We start from the raw sequence: 20,698 nt of genomic DNA, 5'->3' as shown, positions 1-20,698 counted from the left end.
AAAAAATGTATTATTCATGGTCCAATAGAGCTAAACGATGAATAACTATAATAGTAAAGATCGCACAGAATAGCAACATCTTGCAGGCATCCTGGGGCAGTGGGTCAGGGAGGGTTGTTATAATTTACTACTAGGCATGTCTAATCCTCTGTTTCTCATTTTTGAAATGCTGAATGTTTTTGCAGTCATCCTTTGCTGATTTTATGGACTTCACTATATTTTTTTGTCTATTATCAGAATAAGAGATGCTATTAGTTATTTTTCAGATTTTTAAAAAATGAAATATTCATTGCATATTAGGCTGCTATCTTATGACTTCCCAGATGGTGCTAGTGGTAATGAGCCTGCCTGCCAATGCAGGAGACATAAGACACGCGGGTTCGATCCCTGGGTCAGGAAGATCTCCTGGGGAAGGAAACGGAAACTCGCTCCAGTATTCTTGCCTAGAAAATTCCATGGACAGATGAGCCTGGCAGGCTGCAGTTCATACGGTGGCAAAGAGTCGGAAAGGATTGAAACAACTTAGCGTGCACACGTGCAGGCTACTATCTTAAATTTCATAGTACTTCTAACTTTCTGAAATATTTTCATATCTATTCTATGTATGCTATTTTAAAGTAAAATTGAACTTTTGTATTAAATTCTGCACTAAGAAGGACATAGCCTGTAGGAGTTGTGGTTGGCAAATTTCTGCAGTGAATCAACTATAATGTTACTGCAAAACAAATTTAGGTACTGAAACAGCATCTAATCCTGTACAAACTTGTTTCTTTGTTTTCCCACATTTTGCAGTTTTTGCGAAAGGGTCTCACATATCCTGATTTTTCGGATTGCATAATATTCTCATGTAATTTTCAATTCACAAAACAGTTCTGATTTGTGCTAAACACCATATGAATCGTTGGGGTTGATGAACAATAACTTTTTTTAAAAAATACAAATCATTGAGAAAATGAGTGTTCTTCTAGGAAGATGTATTTTAAATACTTACCATGAAATAGTCAGTGAAATACTTTATCTACCTTTATTGTGGGAGATGGTAAATAAAGTAATAAAGTGAAATGTGGGTTTACTCTCTTAGATATTCAAGTTGTATTATATTTATGATTAATCAAACCTTCCATAAAAGTCTCAAATCTTATAGTTCTGGGATCAAAAGTAACTGGGATGGTTAGGGAGTTTGGGATGGACATGTGCACCCTGCCATATTTACAATGGATGACTGATGAGACCTACTGTATAGCTTACGGAACTCTGCTGAATATTATGTGGCAGCCTGGATGGGGGAGGAGTTTGGGGGAGAATGGATACATGTAAATATATGGCTGGGTCTCTCCACTGTTCACCTGAAACTATCACCACATTGTTAATCAGCTCTACCTCAATACAAAATAAAAGGTAAAAAAAAAAATAAAGTATCCTGGATAGAATGGGATGATATGATGCTATAGGCAGGAAAGAATTTTCATTATAAAAGGCACATATATTGTGTAGCTATAAAATCCTGAGACCTGTTTTTCAAAATCCACATTTCCAAGCAATTCTCATCACATTACACGTTGTACATGCCCCACTTCCTGCTTAGCGACTGAGCCTTGTCCCACGCTGCTCTCCCCCACCTCCCCAGCTCCAGGCGCAGAAGCCTCCTGGGATGTCTCAGAGCCTTTACACTTGTGTTCATGTTGTAGGTCTCAGGTCAAACGTCACCTCAGAGAAGTGGTCTCTGACCAGGGTGTCTCATCAGCAGCCTTTTTCTTTCAGGCACAGACCACTCTCTGAGTTCTCTCATTTACTCATGTACTTGTTTATCGTCTGCCTCACCCATTAAGACGAGAGGGCAGTAAAGGAAGGGCCCTAATTCCCAACCTTCCTCCAGGGCACTGATCCTCATGAACATTTGTAGCGAAGCATATATGCTATTAGTCAGCTGCTGGTGGCTCAGACAGTAAAGCATCTGCCTGCAATGCAGGAGACCCGGGTTCGATCCCTGGGTCAGGAAGATCCCCTGGAGAAGGAAATAGTGACCCACCCCAATACTCTTGCCTGGAAAATTCCATGGATGGAGAAGCCTGGTGGACTACAGTCCATGGGGACGCAAAGAGTCGGACACAACTGAGTGACTTCACTTTCACTTTCATATATGCTATTGGATATTCAAAACAAATTTAGGTCCTGAAATTTGAAATTTTCAGTGCCTAATGGAAATCTGAGGTGGCCGAGCTGGCACTCTACTTTTAATTCACCTTTAAAACAAGAATTCCCTAATAGAACTTTTTCTTGAAAATCTTATAGCTTAAATGAAAATTAAGAAATTAAAATTTAATTGAAGTCCTGAAGGATTATTTGATTTCATTTTATGAATTTACTACACAATATTATTCCTCAAAGATTCAAATTGTGATGTAATTTAATTATATTCTTTAATTTTTTTACAATATTTGTTGGTTTAAAAAGAATACATGTCTCAAGGTTTTCTGGCTAATATACTATGTGTTAATATTTATATTAACAAGCAATAAATTTCCCTTCTTTAACCACTTGAATGTTTTCCCTATTCTTAGGGATGCCTTAAATCTAATAAGAGTTTCCTTTCCCTCTTTTTTATCCCATGATATGAAATTTTTGAAATAAGCCAGGTCATTTGTCCTACATTTCTCGCATTCTAGATTTGGTTAATTTTATCTTGCTGGGGTTAACACATTTTTCTGCTGTTCCACCCTCCAGCCTCATATAACTGATAGTTAGATCTAAAGACTTGATTAGATTCAGGCTTTGAACTTTTATAGGGGCTTAAACTAGTTCATAGGCAGTGCTATTTATTCCTATTGTATCATGCCAGGAGGAACATATTTGGTTGTCTCATTGTTAATGGTGTGTTCAGATTGTCAGTGAATGTAAACGTAGTCAGCCTGATCTATGTGTTATAAAATTCCCCATCAGCCTTTTACCTGGGAATTTAGGACTGTTTAATAATGGAGGATGTAGGTGGAGAGGTGTTAAAAACACAAAGAGGTCTAGTTTTTTGCGTATTTATTACTATTCTGCCTGGCTTATGGGGTTGAGGTGAGGAATATTCAAATAAGTTTTTTTTTGTATATTAACTGTAGGTAATTTTAGTTTATTTTTATTGAAGAACAGTTGATTTACAATATTGTGTTTCAAGTGTACAGCAAAGTAATTCAGATCTTTTCTCAGATTCTTTCCCATTATAGGTTATTGTAAGATACTGAATATAGTTCCTTGTGTTATACAATAAATCTTTGTTGTTTTTATGTATCACAGTATCAGTTAATCTCATACTCTTAACTTATCCCTCCCTATCTCCCACTTTCCCCTCTGGTAACCATAAGTTTGTTTCTCTGCCTGTGAGTGTTTTTGCTTTGTAAATAAATTAATTTGTATCATTTTTCCCACATATAAGTGATATCATATAATATTTATCTTTCTCTGCTTTACTTCACTTAGTGTTTTTTTAGGCCCATCCATGTTGCTGCAAATGACAATATTTCACTCTTTATGACTGAGTACTGTTCCTGTGTGTATGTGTCTTTCTTATCCATTCATCTATCCATGCACATCTGGGTTGCTTCCATGTCTTGGCTACTGTAAATAGTGCTGCCTTTAACATTGGGGTAAATGTATCTTTTTGATTTAGAGTGTTTGTCTTTTCCAGATATATGCCTACAAGCATGATTACTAGCTTTAGTTTTTTAAGGAATCTCCATACTGTTTTTCATAGTGGCTGTACCAATTTACATTCCCACCAACAGTGTAGGAGGATTCCCCTTTCTCCACACTTTCTCCAGCATCAAATAAGTTTAAAAGACAACCACTGTTTTAGATAGCAGTGGCTTAAATAAGATCTACACAGTAAAGTAATAGTATGACAAAGCCACTCTATGTCCTGAAAAGTGAAGTAAATTGAGGAGTCAGAAAATCCTATTTCCTAACATTTACATGATAAACCTTTCAAGACCCAATATGTGCTTAGACCCTGAAGATTCCAGAGTGGGTACCAGACACTTGCCATGCAGAAGCAGCCTGTCATACTGGGGTCTTCCTCTCACTTGGCAGGTGGGGCCCACTTGGCTTTGTTTTAAATGAGTTTGAAGCTACAACTTTTTAACAGGCTGAAATCAAATATATAAAAATCTAGTCATTTCATTTAAAAAATAATAATTGGTAGTTTTTGGATGTTGCTAGGCACCCATATTTGGAGAAGGAAATGGCAACATCACTCCAATATTCTTGCCTGGAGAATTCCATGGACAGGGGAGCCTGGTGGGCTCCAGTCCATTGGGTCGCAAAGAGCGACCATCACTCACTCACTCAGGCAGCCATATTATTATAAAAATTAATAGAGGGAAAAAATAAAGCATTTGATCTGCTTTTCCTACACAATCTGTATTCCAGGGTAACCAAAGAGTTGATGAGGGGGGAAAAAAGAAATGCAAAATACATCAGATATTAATAGGTCAGTTGGTGATTTTAAAACTTCTGATTAATATTTTTGTTTTTGCCTATTTAAGGTGACTTTGGGGGAAGGAGGTGTGAAAAAGGCAGCACTTGGACTCAAAAGCGCTCTTGGGGCTAAGATCACATTCTGGTTTCAGAATAGTCTGCCAGAGGCGACAGCTCCTTCCGGGGTCTGCGGCTCATAAGCCTGGAGATGGCGCTGCACGGGGACCTGACGCAGCTCTCCCTCTCTGCCGGCAGCGTTGCGGCAACGCTTTCTGTCTGATCCCCGCGGCCGCAGCTCCAGTCCCTTGACCGCTGGACCCCAAAAGAGAGGAGTGGGAAGACGGTACGGATGCAAGCCACTCCCCGGATGGCCGAGAAACCCCGGGCTCTCTGGCGCTCGCTCGGCTAACTTCCGGCCGCTACCGGGGCGGGGCCGACGTGCGGCGCGCGGCTCCGCCGGCCAGCTGCGTGAGGCTCCCCCTGCCGGCCGCGTGCGGTCACACCGCGGCCCTGGCCTGCTTCCCTCACGACGCACTCGCGGCCTGAGGCGCCGCACTCGCAGAACAGGCGGGTCTCCCGCCAAGAATGTTAACTCATAATTTCTCCTGGCCCTTAGGACAATCTTTGTTTTGTGATTTTTACTTTTTTTAATTAAAAAACCATTTTTTTTTTTTTTTTGGTTTTGCGGAAATGGAGACGTTGGAGAAGGAGGATAAGAAAGACTCCGGGTGCGACGTGGAGATGGAGGAAGGCTCCCAGGCCTTAGACTGGGACAGCGATGAAACGGTGGTAGAGGGGTCCGTGACGGAGAGCGACCCCGAGGAAGAGGCGCTGCCCTGGAGAAGGTGACCGCCCTTGGACCGGGGCCCTGGCGGCGGGTGGCCCTCGGAGATTTGAGGGGGAGGTGTTCCCCGCCAGACTGCGGCGTCAGGCGGGAGTAGGCCTGTGGGGCACCCAGGCCTGAGCTAAAAACTTTGTAGATAAAGACCCCCCCCCCAAAAAAAAGACCCCAAAACCCTCCCCATACCCCTCACCTAGGACCGAATGAGCTTTATAGTTAGGTGGTGTTATGGCATTTTTAAAAAGCCTGCTTTCTTAGCCTAGGTTTTTTTTTGCACAGGCACCAAAGTGTTGGGTCTAAACCCTTCATGCGTTAGGCTTCAAGCGACTCCTAACTCAGGTGTAAGGGGCGGTTCCTGATCTTTCAAGAAAGGATCGTGCAATGGGGGAACTGGTTACTGCCAAAGTGGAAACGGATAGCTTTATAAGAATCAAGAGAAGATGGTAGTTCCTTTCATCAAAACATAGGTAGTTCTCTGTGCTGGACACAGGGAGAATATAAAAGAGAAGAGGCCACAGCCTTTGAGAAACCTACAGGCCAGGAAATCCATAAACAGATGGTTTCAATATTGTGTGGGAAGTTCAGGGTTGGAGGTAGGCGCAGGCAGGTTTAGGAGCCTGGAGCGGGGTTGACTTCTGTAATTTATTTATTGATGTTTGGTTCCCTTGAGTTGCTGCACGTATGCTTTCTCCAGTTGCAGTCATTGGGGAGCTACTCTTTGTTGGGGTGCACGGGCTTCCTCATTGTGGTGGCTTCTCTTGTTGAGCATAGGCTGCTGGCACACCAGCTCTGGCTCAGTAGTTGTGGCACAGGGGGCTAACTGCCCCTCGGCATGTGAAATCTTCTCAGACCAGGGATCAAACCCGTGTCCCTTGCACTGACAGGTGGATGCCCATCTGCTATACGGGGTTGGCTTCTGAGTAGAGGCTTGAAGGCGTATAGGAATTAAGTCAGAGGAAGAGGTTTTCAGGCCAAGGGAACTGCCTGTGTAAAGGTGTCGTGGTGGGACATAGCACTGTGTTATGTGTGCTGGAACATGCAAACAGTTAAGTATTACTGACGTGTTAAATGTTGTGATAGGTATGGTGAAAGATGAGCCTGGAGAGAAAGGTAGGATAAGGTCATGTAAGGCTTCTTATAGCTTGTATGCATCCTGGTAGGGAGTCTGTAAAATCTTAAGTGAGGGAGTAGCATAATCAGATTTTCATTCACTCATGCATGCCCTGGATTGGGGCTTTGTAAATTCCAGTGAAAAGTTTTATATTTATTTAAATCACTTCAGAATCTTGTTAAAAGGTGAATTCCAATTCAGGAGTTCTAAAGTGGGGTTTGAGATTCTGCATTTCTGACAAGTATCTGGGTTAAAGTTGATTCTGTTAGAGCATGGGTTACCTTTTGCAAAGCACGGCTATGCAGGTTAGCTTAGGGATCAAAGTAGTAACAGACTGGGATGATGAGAACTCGGCTAGGCAGAAACAGTGGGAACAGAGGGAAAAGGACAAATCTGAGAAATCTTTAGAAAGTAAATTTGGTAGGAAGTGGTGATTGACGTGATCTGGAGGATGAGAGCTGGGCAGCAGTATGTGAGGGTATTCAGATTTCTGGCTCTTTTATATATACAGACAGTAACATTTGCTCTTAATGGTATGTGGGGACCATTTTGACTAGGACATGAAGTCATAATAATCACTACACTCAAGATCCAGCACAGTTCTGTTACTAAAAAAACCCAAACCCTCCTTTGTGCTCGCTGTCCCTTGTAGTCAAGCACCTCCTTCCCCATTCAAATCACATTTTCCATCTGTGTAATATAGCAACTTTTAAAATCTGTCTGCTTCCATTCCTTCCATCTTTGGTTTTTAGCAGTTTGATTATGACATGTTTGGTAATGATTTTCTCTGTGTTCTTACTGTTTGGTGGGGTTCACTTAGTTTCTTGAATCTGTAAACTTATGTCTTTCACCAAACTTGGATTTCTGTCATGATTTCTTCATATATTTTTTATGTACCAGTCTTTTTCTTCTCTCTTTCTGGGATTTAAATGATGTGAATGCTAGACCTTCTGATAGTCTCCCAGATCCTTGAGGCTCTATTAACTGTTTCTGTTTTTTTTCTCTCTTAGTTCTTCAGACTGTATAATTTCTATTGCTTTGTGTTCAGATTCACTTAGTCTTCCCTATGTTACATACATTCTGTTGTTGAGACCATCCAGTGAATTTTTAATTTCAAGTATTATATAATCAGTTCAGTTTATTCGCTCAGTTGTGTCTGACTCTGTGACCCCATGGACCGCAGCATGCTGGGCTTCCCTCTCTGTCACCAACTCCTGGAGCCTGCTCAAACTCATGTCCATTGCCATCCAACCGTCTCATCATCTGTCGACCCCTTCTCCTCCTGCCTTTAGTCTTTCTCAGCATCAGGGTCTTTTCCAATGAGTCAGTTCTTTGCATCAGGTGGCCAAAGTATTGGAACTTCAGCATCGGTCCTTCCAATGAATATTTAGGATTGACTGGTTGGATCTCCTTGCAGTCCAAGGGACTCTCAAGAGTCTTCCCCAACACCACAGTTCAAAAGCATCAATTCTTTGGCACTCAGCTTTCTTTATCGTCCAACTCTCACTTTCATACATGACTACTGGGAAAACCATAGCTTTGATTAGACGGACCTTTGTCGGCAATTATATTTCTTAAAATTTTCATTGGATTCTCTTTTATAGTTTTTATTTCTATGCTGAGAACTTCATTGTCACCCATTTGATAAATGTTTACCTTTATCTCATAGAGAATTATTTAAATAGGTGTTTTAAAATCTTTGTCTTATAATTCCAGCATCTGGACTGGACAGGCTGGGGCATTCAAATCGGTTATCTTTTCTTTCAAGTATTAGTCAGATTTTCCTTTTCTTTGCATGTTGAGTAATTCTGCATAATATCCTGTGTATTTTGAATGTTATATTTTATACTCTTGTTCCTGTTAAAATCCGCTAGAGGGTGTTGATTTTTGTTTGTTGTAAGAGACAGTCAGTCTGATTAGATCTGACTGCCCGTTCTGTTTTGCCTTCTGTGGGTGGTGGTTACATCAGTCCAATTTCCAAAGCCTTTACTATGCTGCTTGAGTCTGTCTGACTCATGTACCATTCAGGGGTTAATCTGGAATTTGGAAAGTAGTTAATATCATAGTTCAATTCTCTAAGCCCTTATAGGCTTTTTTGAGTCTGTTCTGCAAGTGGACAGCTCAGAGTTGAGCCTAAGACTTGTTCAGTCACTGAGTCATGTCTTGACTCTTTGAAGCCCTGTGGACTGTAGCACACCAGGCTCCAAACTATCTTCTAGAGTTTGCTCAAATTCATGTCCATTAAGTCAGTGATGCCACCTAGCCGTCTCATCCTCTTTCGTCCCCTCTCCTCCTTCCCTCAATCTTTCCCAGCATCAGGGTCTTTTCCAGTGAGTCAGCTCTTCACATCAGGGGGCCAAAGTGTTGGAGCTTCAGTTTTAGCATCAGTCCTTCCGATGGATATTGAGAGTTGTTTTCCTTTAGGACTGACTGGTTTGATCTCCTTGCAGTCTAAGGCAATCTTCTCCAGCACCACAATTCAAAAGCATTAATTCTTCAGCATTCAGCCTTCTTTATGGTGCAGCTTTCACATCCATGCATGACTATTGGAAAAATCATAGCTTTGAATATATGGACCTTTGTTGGCAAAGTAATGTTTCTGCTTTTTAATATACTGTCTAGGTTTGTCATAGCTTTCCTTCCAGGACAAGCATCTTTTAATTTCATGGTTGCGGTCACCATCTGCAATGATTTTAGAGCCCACGAAAGTAAAATGTGTCACTGCTTCCACTTTTCCTGTTCTATTTGCCATAAAATGATGGGACTGGATGCCATGATCTTTGTTTTCTTAATGTTGAGTTTCAAGCCAGCTTTTTCATTCTACTCTTTCGCCCTCTCCAAGAGGCTGTTTAGTCCGTCTTCACTTTGTGCCATTAGAGTGGTATCTTCTGCCTATCTAGGGCAGTTGATATTTCTCCTGGCCATCTTGATTCCAGCTTGTGCTTCATCCAGCCCGGCATTTCTTGTGATGTACTCTGCATATAAGATAAATAAGCAAGGTGACAATATAAAGCCTTGTTATACTCCTTTCCCAATTTTGAACCAGTCCACTGTTACATGTAAACTTTAACTTTTGCTGCTTGATCCTCATACAAGTTTCTCTTGAGAAAAGTAAGGTATGATGGTCTGGTACTCCCATCTCTTTTTGGGTTTTCCACAGTTTATTGTGATCCACAGAGTCAGAGCCTTTAGCCTAGTCAATGAAGCAGAAGTAGATGTTTTTCTTGAGTTCCCTTGCTTTCTCTGTGATCCAGTGAATGATGACAATTTGATCTCTGGTTCCTCTCCCTTTTATAAACCCAGCTTGTACATCTGGAAGTTCTTGGTTCATGTACTGTTGAAGCCTAGCTTGAAGGATTTTGAGCATTATCTTGCTAGCATGTGAAATGAGTGCAATTGTTTGGTAGTTTCAACATTCTTTGGCATTGCCCATCTTTGGGACAGAAATGAAAACTGACCCTTTCCCCTCCTTTGGCCACTGCTGAGTTTTCCAAATTTGCTGGCATATTGAGTACAGTACTTTAACAGCGTCATCTTTTAGGATTTGAAATAACTCAGCTGGAATTCCATTATTTCACTAGCTTTGTTCATAATGATGCTTCCTAAGGCCTACTTGACTTTACATACCAGGGTGTCCAGCTTTAGGTGAATGACCACATCTTCATGATTACCCAGATCTTTTAAGACCTTTCTTGTATCATTCTGTGTATTCTTGCTACCTCTTCTTAATCTCTTCTGCTTTTGTTAGATCCTTACCATTTCTGTACATTATTGTGCCCATTTTTGTATAAAATGTTCCCTTGATATCTCTAATTTTCTTGAAGAGATCTCTAGTCTTTCCCATTGTGTTGTTTTCCTCTATCTCTTTGCATTGTTCCTTTAAGAATGCCTCAGACTTACGTTGGATCACATACAGAATTAGATGGTCCCCCTCCCTGCTTTCTTTTCTCCAGGATTTTCATGCACCATCTCCTCCCTGTACCCCCACATGTGGGTTTATATGACTAGGAAGATGGATTTCTTTCAGTGTCAGCCTTTCATTATAGAGTAGTTTCCTGCAGCTGGGGCCATCTTCAGGGCAAAGTGTTAAAAAAAAAAATAGATTCTTTTCATACTCTTGGGAGTATGGTTCCTCTAGGAGGAGAGAAACAGGTTTTCTCTTGAGTTTTAAGTGTCCAAGCTACCATAGTTGGTAGCAGTATCGCTCTGAAGCTAAAAGGAGAAAACAGCAAAACTCAAGGACTTCCCTCACACCTTCTGGTGTTCAGGGGTCCCTTTCTCTAATTTTCTCGATAAAGCTAGGAAGGGTTTCTCCTGAAGTTTTTGGTATCTGTGCCCACTGTGCACTTCTAGGTTTAGTAAGTAAGTAAGTAAGTGTTAGTCGCTCAATCGTGCCTGACTCTTCACGGCCCCGTGGACTGCAGCCCATCAGGCTCCTCTGTCCATGAGATTTTTTTAAACAAGGATAATGGAGTGGGTTGCTGTTTCCTTTTCCAGGGGATCTTCCCAACCCAGAGATCAAACCCGGGTCTCCTGCACTGCAGGCAGATTCTTTACCAATTGAACTACAAGGGAAGCCCCCCCCTCCCCCCCGCCCCCCGAGGTTTAGGCTTAGGGTCAAAGCTGGAAACAAAAAAAAATAAGAGCAAAAAACTGAACCAAAAAACCCAAGCAAACCATGAGACTCACTTACTACAAGGTTGTTATTTAGATTTTAGTTTCAGTCCCCAGTTTAAGTGCTATTGTTTACTTTTCAGATTACTCAGGTAGCTTTTAAAAAATATTCTACTAGAGTTTTTAGTTGTGATGAGTGGAGAACTAGGCTATAGATGGTTCACTGTGTCATGGCTAACCAATCTTTTTTTCCCCCTCTAATTCATTTTGAAATGATTCTCTGTAGTACCATATAAACATCATTCTTTCAGACCTCATAGCTCAGGGTTAAAAATTAGTGTTCTTTTTACTGGTATAGAAATACAGTACAGTCTAAGCATTGCTGGAGCTGAATGCCATTGCTTTTTTTCCTCCCTGCATCTTCTTTCCTTGCTTGTATGCAATTTATTCTGTTTTTCATGCTCAAGCTTCCAACTTTGACCGACAAGAGAAGAATAGGTCTTAGAAGAGCTGAGAACAGGCAAAACATACAGTTTCACATAATTAAATAATCCTTAAATGTTGCAGCTATTAAGGTGCTTTTGCTAAAGTCTGAGAAAGGATTTGACGACCAGTGGAATTACATAAAGCAAGGCCTTCAAAGAATGAGGATGCCATAACTGTGTCTGAAAAGTACTCTGAGAGCCTGAACTTGGTCCTAACCCTTATGAAACTGGAAAATGCATCCAGTTTCTTTTATGGCTTGGTAGGTGTTGCTACTAATCTGTAAGAATTTAAATCACTGACTAATAAGATTTTGTTTGCTTGTTTTTTGTTTACTTAGAGGCAGGATTCATTTTCTATCTCATCCTCTGTCCTCTGTTCTTGACAGAGGATGAGATGGTTGGAGGGGATCACTGACTCAATGGACATGAATTTGAGCAAGCTCTGGGAGATGGTGAAGGACAGGGAAGCCTGGCATACTGCTCCATGGGGTTGCAAAGAGTCGGACACGACTGAGTGACTGAACAACAACAAGGATTCATTTTTCTTATATGTGCAGTGAGAACCCTTTATCAATCCTTAATTTCTGTCTCAGCCTCTGTTAAATATTAACTGCTCAACAACATTTAAATAATGCATCTCAAACTAATCCTGTTCAATAAATTTAAACAGAACCACTTTCTAAGATAGTTCATTATTACATAGATTTAGGTATATGTCCAGGTCAAATCATATTCTCTGAACATTATAAGTGCATATAAAGGCTAATTGATTAAAATACCCTGCAAAATGAGTGTTCATTCTGTCCTTTAAGATAGGCTACCACTGTCCTTGTGAATTGTCTAGATAAGAAATACTTGTTATAAAGGATACAGTTGCAGAAGGGAAAAACATAAAGCAAGATACAATGAGACAATGAATAATTGGACTAAAACAGCTAAAGAAAGCAACATTTTGGGTCAGGATCTATGTAAAAATAATGACTTCTCCAGTGATTAAAATAGAATGGGGCCAAGTACTATTCTTAAAGCTGTTAACTCTGAGAGAAGAGAGAGAGCAAAATTAGCTTCAGTAGTGGGCATCAGTCCGCCATGGCCAGCAGTCACTCTCTGCAGCTGATCCAGGGTCAGTGGCTTGCACACTCCCCTCTGGTGCCACCGAACGAAGGACTTCATCCTCTTCCCACAGAGGACACGTGGAGTAGTGGGCTTGGCCAGCTACCATATGACATATACTTTTAAACAGAACAGAGGAGTCCACCCTGAGGCTAAACAGGGAAGTGTATTCCCATACAAGGTGGTAAGTCCAGTACAGGCTGGGAGGACTCTGTCTTTTAGTAGGAAAATGTTCCAGACCCAAGGCCTAGCAGGGGTGAAAGATGGTATGCGCACGACTGCCTTTCTCAACACATTCTTTGTTATCTCCTGTAGAAAGTACACATATTGCCTCCTCAATTGAATCAGATCAAACCTCTTGATCTAATAACTGGTTTACAGGGGATAGATAGGACAGAGGAACATGTGAAATGACATGCAGTCTTCAAATTCCAAATGTGGGAAATTCTATGGGAAAAACAACCCAGTTTCTTCAACAAATAAATTGTAAGGGGCAGGGAAATGTATAACTTACAGATTTTAAAAGAGACTTAAGAGACATACAACCAAATGCAATGTGTGTATCTTGCTTGGATCCCTAGATGAACAAAACCATTGTAAAAAGACAGGGAAATCTGACTGTCATGTTTGTTAGTTTACATTGCTGTATAATAGCTTACTCCAAAATGTATTAACTTCTTAAAGCAGTAAACATATTGTGTAGTTTCTGTGGTTCTAGGAGTGGCTTAACTCCTTAACTCAGAAGGCTACATTCATCTCAAGGTTTCATGAGAAGGAGCCACTACCTAAATGGTAGTTGTGAAAATTCAGTTCCTTTTCTGGCTTTTGACTTTAGTCTTTGGCTCCTCTCTGTTGATAGGGGGCCTTCCTTAGTTTCCTGCTATGTAGGCTTCTGCAAAGGACATCCACAACATGGCAGGCTGGCTTCTGCAAGAGAGAAACAGAAAGAGGATGAGAGAATAAGATGGAAGCCAGTGTCTTTTTGTAACCTAACCTCAGAGGTCACATCCCAACCTGTTTGCTATATTTTGTTTACGAGAAGAGTCGCTGGATCCAGTTCATACTCAAGGATAAATACCATATACAAGGGTATAAATACTGAGAGCCATTAGAGAGGTTGCTTACTGTAGACTATGTAAGTTTAATAATATCAAGTAATTATTAACTTTTTTAAGTATGAAGTTTTGGCTGCTTTTTTAAAGGTGTGATTATTATGGTTATGTTAAAAGAGTCCTTATCTTTTAGAGTTGAATACTGAAATATTTCCAGATGAAATGGAATAAGATGTTCAGAGACTCACAGTGGGTGGAGAGGATGGCAAGGGTTATAGAGGAAGCAGTAATGGCTATGTATCGATAATTATTGCACTCGGATGGTGAGTGTATTATTGTCTGTAGTTTTCCATAAAAAGGTAAAATGAGTAAGTAAAAAAAAAAAAAACCTGTTTCCAAATCATATATTTATGCCTTAGTACATGGTTACATTCTTGGATTCTGGGAAGATTAAAAAAATTTTTTTTTTAAATTGTGGTGAGATATATATATATATATATATATATAATAGCATTTTAACCATTTTCAAGTGTATAATTCAGTGGCATTAAATACATTCACATTGTTGTGCAGCCATCACTACTAGTTTTCTCTGGAATTTTTTCATCTTCCCAAATTGACACTCTGTGTATAATAACTCCCCATTCTTCCCTGCCTTCAGCCCTTGGCAACCACCATTCTCCTTTCTTTCTATGAATCTGATTACTCTCTGTACCTCATGTAAGTGGAATTATACCATTTTTGTTCCTTTGTGTCTGGTTTTCTTCACTAAATATGATGTCTTTAAGGTCTATCCATGATGTAGCATGTATTAGTATTTTCTTCCTTTTTAAGGCTGAAAAATATTCCACTGTATGTAGGTTCCACATTGTTTATTTACTCATCTGTCAATGGACACTTGTCAACGTCCACCTTTTAGCTGTTGTGAATAGTGTTTCTGTGAATATAAGTGTACAAATTCAGGTCTCTGCTTTCAGTTGTTTTGTGTACACACACAGAAATGGAATTACTAGATCAAATTGTAAATCTGTGTCTAATTTTTTGAGGACCCGCCATACTGTTTTCCACAGTGGCTGTACCAATTTACATTCCCAGTAGCAATATACAGGAGTTCCAGTTTCTCCATATACTTGCCACACTTGTTATTTTTGTTTGTTTATTTGTTTTTGGTTGGTGTGAAGTGGTATCTCATTATGGCTTCCCTAATACTTAGTATTGTTGAGCATTTTTCATGTTGCTAAGAGAAATTTCAGTAACCTCAGATATGCAGATGACACCACCCTTATGGCAGAAAGCAAAGAGGAACTAAAGAGCCTCTTGATAAAGGTAAAAGAAGAGAGTGAAAAAGCTGGCTTAAAGCTCAACATTCAGAAAACTAAGATCATGGCATCCAGTCCCATCATTTAATGGCAAATAGATGGGGAAAACAGTGGAAACAGTGATTAGACTTTCTTTTCTTGGGTTCCAAAATCACTGCAGATGGTGCCTGCAGCCATGAAATTAAAAGACGCTTGCTCCTTGGAAGAAAAACTATGACAGACCTAGGCAGCATATTAAAAAGCAGACATATTATTTTGCCAACAGAGGTCCATCTAGTCAAAGTTACGGTTTTTCCAGTGGTCATGTGTGGATGTGAGAGTTGGACCGTAATGAAAGCTGAGTGCCGAAGAATGATACTTTTAAGCTGTGTTGTTAGAGAAGACTCTCAAGAGTCCCCTGGACTGCAGGGAGATCAAACCAGTCAATCCTAAAGGAAATCAGTCCTGAATGCTCGTTGGAAGGACTGATTCTGAAGCTACAGCTCCAGTACTCTGGCCACCTGTTGCAAAGGGCTGACTCATTGGAAAAGACCCTGATGCTGGCAAAGATTGAAGGCAGGAGGAGAAGGGGATGACAGAGGATGAGATGGTTGGATGGCATCACTGACTTGATGGAGATGAGTTTGAGCATGCTCTGGGAGTGGGTGACGGACAGGGAAGCCTGGCGTGCTGCAGTCCGTGGGGTCACAAAGAGTCACACGTGACTGAGCGACTGAACTGAACTGATTTGTATATCCTCTTTGGAGAAGTGTCTGTTCAAATCCTTTGCCCATTTTTTTCATTCTTTAAAGATCTTTTAAACAGGAGCAATTCTTAGTAGCATACTTAGAGTGATATATAGTAGCATACTTAGAATGCTCTGCTTAGTAGCATACTGGCCATGATATATCCTGGCTGTTTTTATCCCTCACCAGATCTGAAGCTTCTTGAGAAGAAGGACTATCTTTTTTCGTTACCTTGGTGCTGCCTAGAACATAGTAAGATGTGAATCCAAAACTTAAATTTCTGTAATTTATGTTCTGAAAATATACACTTGAATTTAACCCTGGGATCTTAAATCTCTGTGATGTAGAGAAAGGGGAATGAAGAAACCCCACCAGTGCTGGTTCCTTCACATCTCATTTCACTTCTGTTCAAAAACTGTATTGATGTTTTCCCCTTACTCCAAAATATCCAAAATTAGCAGAGTATTTATTTAAAAGAACATGAGCAGACGAATAAGTCTTAATTTTCATCTTGGATAAGTTTTTTAAGTTTATTTTTTAACTGAACGATAATTGCTTTGCAGAATTTTGTTGTTTTCTGTCAAACATCACCAAGAATCACCCATAGGTACACCCATGTCCCCTCCCTCCCAAAGCTTCCTCCCATCTCCTCCCCATCCCACCTGTCTAGATTTTCACAGAGCCCCTGTTTGCGTTCCCTGAGTCAAACAGCAAATTCTTGTTGGCTGTCTATTTTACATATGCTAATGTAAGTTTCCATGTTACTGTCTCCATACATCTCACTCTCCCTCCTCACATCCCCCATGGCCATCTGCTCTCTCTTTCTGTTTCTCCATTGCTGCCCTGCAAATAAATTCATCAGTATCATCTTTCTAGATTCCATATATATGCATTAGTATATGATATTTATATTTCTCTTTCTGATTTATTTCACTCTGTATAATAGCCTCATTAGAAACTGACTCAAATGCACTCCTTTTGATGGCTGAGTAATATTCCATTGTGTACCACACCTTCTTTATCCATTCATCTGTTGATGGGCATCTAGGTTGCTTCCATGTTGTAGCTATTGTAAATAGTGCTGCAGTGAACAATGGGATACTTATGTCTTTTTCAGTTTTGGTTTCCTCGGGGTATATGCCTAGGAGTGGGATTGCTGGGTCATATAGTGGTTTTATTCCTGGTTTTTTAAATAAATCTCCATACTGTCTTCCATAGTGGGTGTATCAATTTACATTCCCACTGGCAAGATGGTTCCCTTTTCTCTACACCCTCTCCAGCATTTATTATTTGTAGAATTTTTGATGATGGCCATTCTGACTGGTGTGAAATGGTATCTCATTGTAGTTTTGATTTACATTTCTCTAATAATGAGCAATATTGAGCCTCTTTTCATGTGTTTTGTTAGTCATCTGTATGTCTTCTTTGGAGAAATGTCTTTTTAGGTCTTTTTCCCAGTTTTTGATTGGGTTGTTAGTTTTTCTGGTATTGAGTTGTATGAGCTGCTTGTATATTTTAGAAATTAATTATTTGTCAGTTGTTTCCTTTGCTATTGTTTTCTTCCATTCTGAGGGTTGTCTTTTCACCTTGTTTGTAGTTTCCTTTGCTGTGCAAAAGCTTTTAAGTTTCATTCAGTTCAGTTCAGTTTAGTCGCTCATTTGTGTCTGACTCTTTGTGACCCCATGACTACAGCACGCCAGGCCTCCCTGTCCATCACCAACTCCCAGAGTTTACTCAAACTCATGTCCATCGAGTCAGTGATGCCATCCAGCCATCTCATCCTCTGTTGTCCCCTTCTCCTCCTGCCCCCAATCCCTCCCAGCATCAGGGTCTTTTCCAATGAGTCAACTCTTCGCATGAGGTGGCCAAAGTATTGGAATTTCAGCTTCAGCATCAGTCCTTCCAATGAATACCCAGGACTGATCTCCTTAACTTTCATTAGGTCCCACTTATTTATTTTTGCTTTTATTTCCATTACTCTAGGAGGTGGGTCATAGAGAATCTTGCTTTGATTTATGTCATCGAGTGTTCTGCCTATATTTTCCTCTAAGAGTTTTATAGTTTCTGGTCTTACATTTAGGTCTTTAATTCATTTTGAGTTTATCTTTGTGTGGCATTAGGAGGACTTGCATGGTGGCTCAGAAGGTAAAGAATCCGCCTGCAATATGGAAGACCTGGATTTGATCCATGGGTTGGGAAGATCCCCTGGAGGAAGAAATGGCAACCCACTCCAGTATTTTTGTCTGGAGAATCCCCATGGACAGAGGAGACTGGCGGGCTACAGTCCAGGAGGTCGCAAAGAGTTGGACACGACTGAGTGACTAAGCACATGGTGTTAGGAAGTGTTCTGATTTCATTCTGTTACACGTAGCTGTCTAGTTTTCCACAATAAGCTGTCCTTATTGAAGAGGCTGTCTTTGCCCCAATTATACTCCTGCCTCCTTTGTCAAAAATAAGGTACCCATAGGTGCGTGGGTCATCTTGGATAAGTTTTAATTTAAAGACTATATTTTTGAAAAAATGCATTGATATAGAATATTAATAGTGGTATAACTAGGAATTTTAGCAAATTTAATTATAATTTTTATGAGTAGTTTACCTTGAACTATGTTAAAAGTTTATTCACTTAATCATTTTGCAGTGCATGCTGTGTATCATCACATTGTATAACTTAAACTTATACAATATTATATGTCAGTTACATCTCAGTAAAACTGGAAAAAAAACTTAAATGACAGTTGAATTGTTAGTCTTTGTTTAAGAAATATCATAACATCTATACCTTCTTTTTTGTTTTTGAAAGGTTGCTTTTTAATCAAGACACGTCTCTTAGATCTAAGTTCAGTCTCCATCCCAGTAAAGGTGAGAAATAATTCTTTTCACTAAGTATTATTATTCTATTAACTTCTTTTATATTTAGTCTTATTCTTTAACTTTACACAGAATTAATTTTTTACAGGCATCTGTAACAGATCTTAAGATCTGTTGTTATAAGGATAGCAATAGGGTTTGTAACTTCTGGAAGATGTTTATGACTCCCTAAAGAGGGCTACAGATATGTGGAAGTAGCGCTGGGATAGCAATTCTCCCCCCAGAGATTTCCCACTTAACCCTCAAACTTTCCTATTTGCAAAGTGAATAATACTTTTTCATAATCAGTGTGATTCTTTCAGACTAAAATTGAGGTACAAGTATCATTGGTATATATTTTTTAAAAAGAGTCTTTCACTTACAAATTCTCCAAACCTCCTGAATCCACTTCTAGATCAATATATACACTTCCAGAAAAATCTATCACTGATTGTTGCAGTTCAGAAAGATCAATTTTTCAGAAAGCCGTTCAATTAGTGGGTTAAAATCTCTTATGATTCTTCCTGTGAGCCACTTTTTATTGGAGGAGATCTGGAAATAGGTGTAGGATGGAAGGAAAATATCCTCAACGTCTTGAAAATCTTGCGTGTATGCACTTGTGCCTCGGTATCCGTGGGGGATTGTTCACAGGAGCCCCTGTATAGACCCAAATCCTCGAGTCCTGTAGTTGGCCCTCCCATCTGTGTAGTGCATGTTCACAGACTCCACCAGCTGTGAATTGTAAACGCAGTGCACAGTTTCATGTATGGTTGGTGGAATCTGTGGATGCCACACTCACGGATGTGGAGGGCCGAATGTATGTCCATTAAAAAACATCCTTGTTTCAGTGGACCATGTTTAAGGTAGTTCAAACCCCCTGTTATTCAAGGGTCAGCTGTAGTTCACAAAGTCTTCGCTCTACATCATCTCACCTGATACCCCAATGGCAAATTACAGTTTGATCTTGGAACAATTTTTCCTACATGTAATTGGAAAGAATATTGCGTAATATTGGTCTCCAAAATGTATTCTTATGATGTATAAAATGCCACTAGGAAGAAGTTAGATATCTGTTTCAATATTCCAACAAAATTTTTTCCCTTTGTTTCCCTTCCCTTTTCCAAATGGTGTATAGACCTTAATTATTTTGCTAATTATTAAAAGTATAACATTTTTAAAGTATAATATTATATAATGTAGAAAGTGAAAGATCCCATCTCCTACTTTTCTCTGTTAATTTAGTGCCTTACAGTTTCCAGTGTTTAGTATTTGTGTTTTTTTCTAGACATTTGTATACCAATATAAATATGTTTTTTAGTAATTAGTATTGTCCTACATATATTTTTTCTTTGTTGTATTGATCTACCTCAACCTGTTAAATTGCTGCCTTTATTCCATTATATGAATGAACCTTTATATAATGATTTGATAATGTTTGCTGTTTCTCAGTATGTTGCCTACTTTTCTGATTATTTCCTTAGAATAAGCAGCTAAAATTGATTTGATTTTAAAGGATGAACACATGTCAGATTTTGACATATATTGCCTCCTATAAAAGATTACTTTTTCTCTCTAGATCCAACACAGGACGTATGCAGTCTTTGCCAAACTGGTAAGTAAAACGTATCTGTTTATTTTAATTTGCATTTTTGAAGAGTACCAAGGTTAGGCATATTTTAATATTGACCATTTATAGTTTTGTGTGTGTGTTTGTGTGTGTGTGTGTGTGTGAGTGTGAGTGAATTGCCTTGGGTCATTGTTAAAGCAGAGCAATAAAACTATTGCAAATGACCTGTGATTGTATTTCATTTTAGGCGCACGTTCTCCAGAGATTCAGTTTAGATTCAAATTCAGAGAGGATCCCTGGGAGCAAATGAGTAAAAGTCAAACGATGCTTATTCTTATTGAGGATGCAGTCTTACAGGTGTGTAGCATACTGATTAAATGCATGCTTTTTAAAAATTAGTAATGCTATTTGAAATAAGGGCAAATTACTCATGATTAATTCTTTTTGCTATTGTTTTGCTTCTTTCTTTCTTACTCAGTTTTTTCCCATTTCTTAGCCAGTCACTCTGTTTCTTATGTAAAAGTCAAATGTTTTAGGTTCCTTTTCTTTTTATTTCTCTT

The 20,698-nt window shown here is 39.6% G+C and overlaps 1 protein-coding gene across 1 annotated transcript in view; it reads left to right on the top strand.

The window, feature by feature from the left end:
• Window positions 1-4,962: 4,962 nt before the first annotated feature.
• Window positions 4,963-20,698, top strand: part of ANKRD31 (ankyrin repeat domain 31) — a 128,583-nt gene continuing 112,847 nt past the window's right edge. Inside the window, exons 1-4 of the mRNA XM_020880914.2 lie at window positions 4,963-5,306; window positions 18,525-18,583; window positions 20,148-20,183; window positions 20,386-20,495. Of these exons, the coding sequence (XP_020736573.2) occupies window positions 5,152-5,306; window positions 18,525-18,583; window positions 20,148-20,183; window positions 20,386-20,495 (360 nt within the window). The 5' untranslated portion in view covers window positions 4,963-5,151. The remainder of the gene's footprint in view (window positions 5,307-18,524; window positions 18,584-20,147; window positions 20,184-20,385; window positions 20,496-20,698) is intronic.

The sequence above is a fragment of the Odocoileus virginianus genome, chromosome 6 (assembly GCF_023699985.2).
Source record: "Odocoileus virginianus isolate 20LAN1187 ecotype Illinois chromosome 6, Ovbor_1.2, whole genome shotgun sequence".
Classification (NCBI taxonomy): domain Eukaryota; kingdom Metazoa; phylum Chordata; class Mammalia; order Artiodactyla; family Cervidae; genus Odocoileus; species Odocoileus virginianus.
Note: the sequence above shows the minus strand (reverse complement) of the source record. Positions and strands in the feature narration are given on the sequence as shown.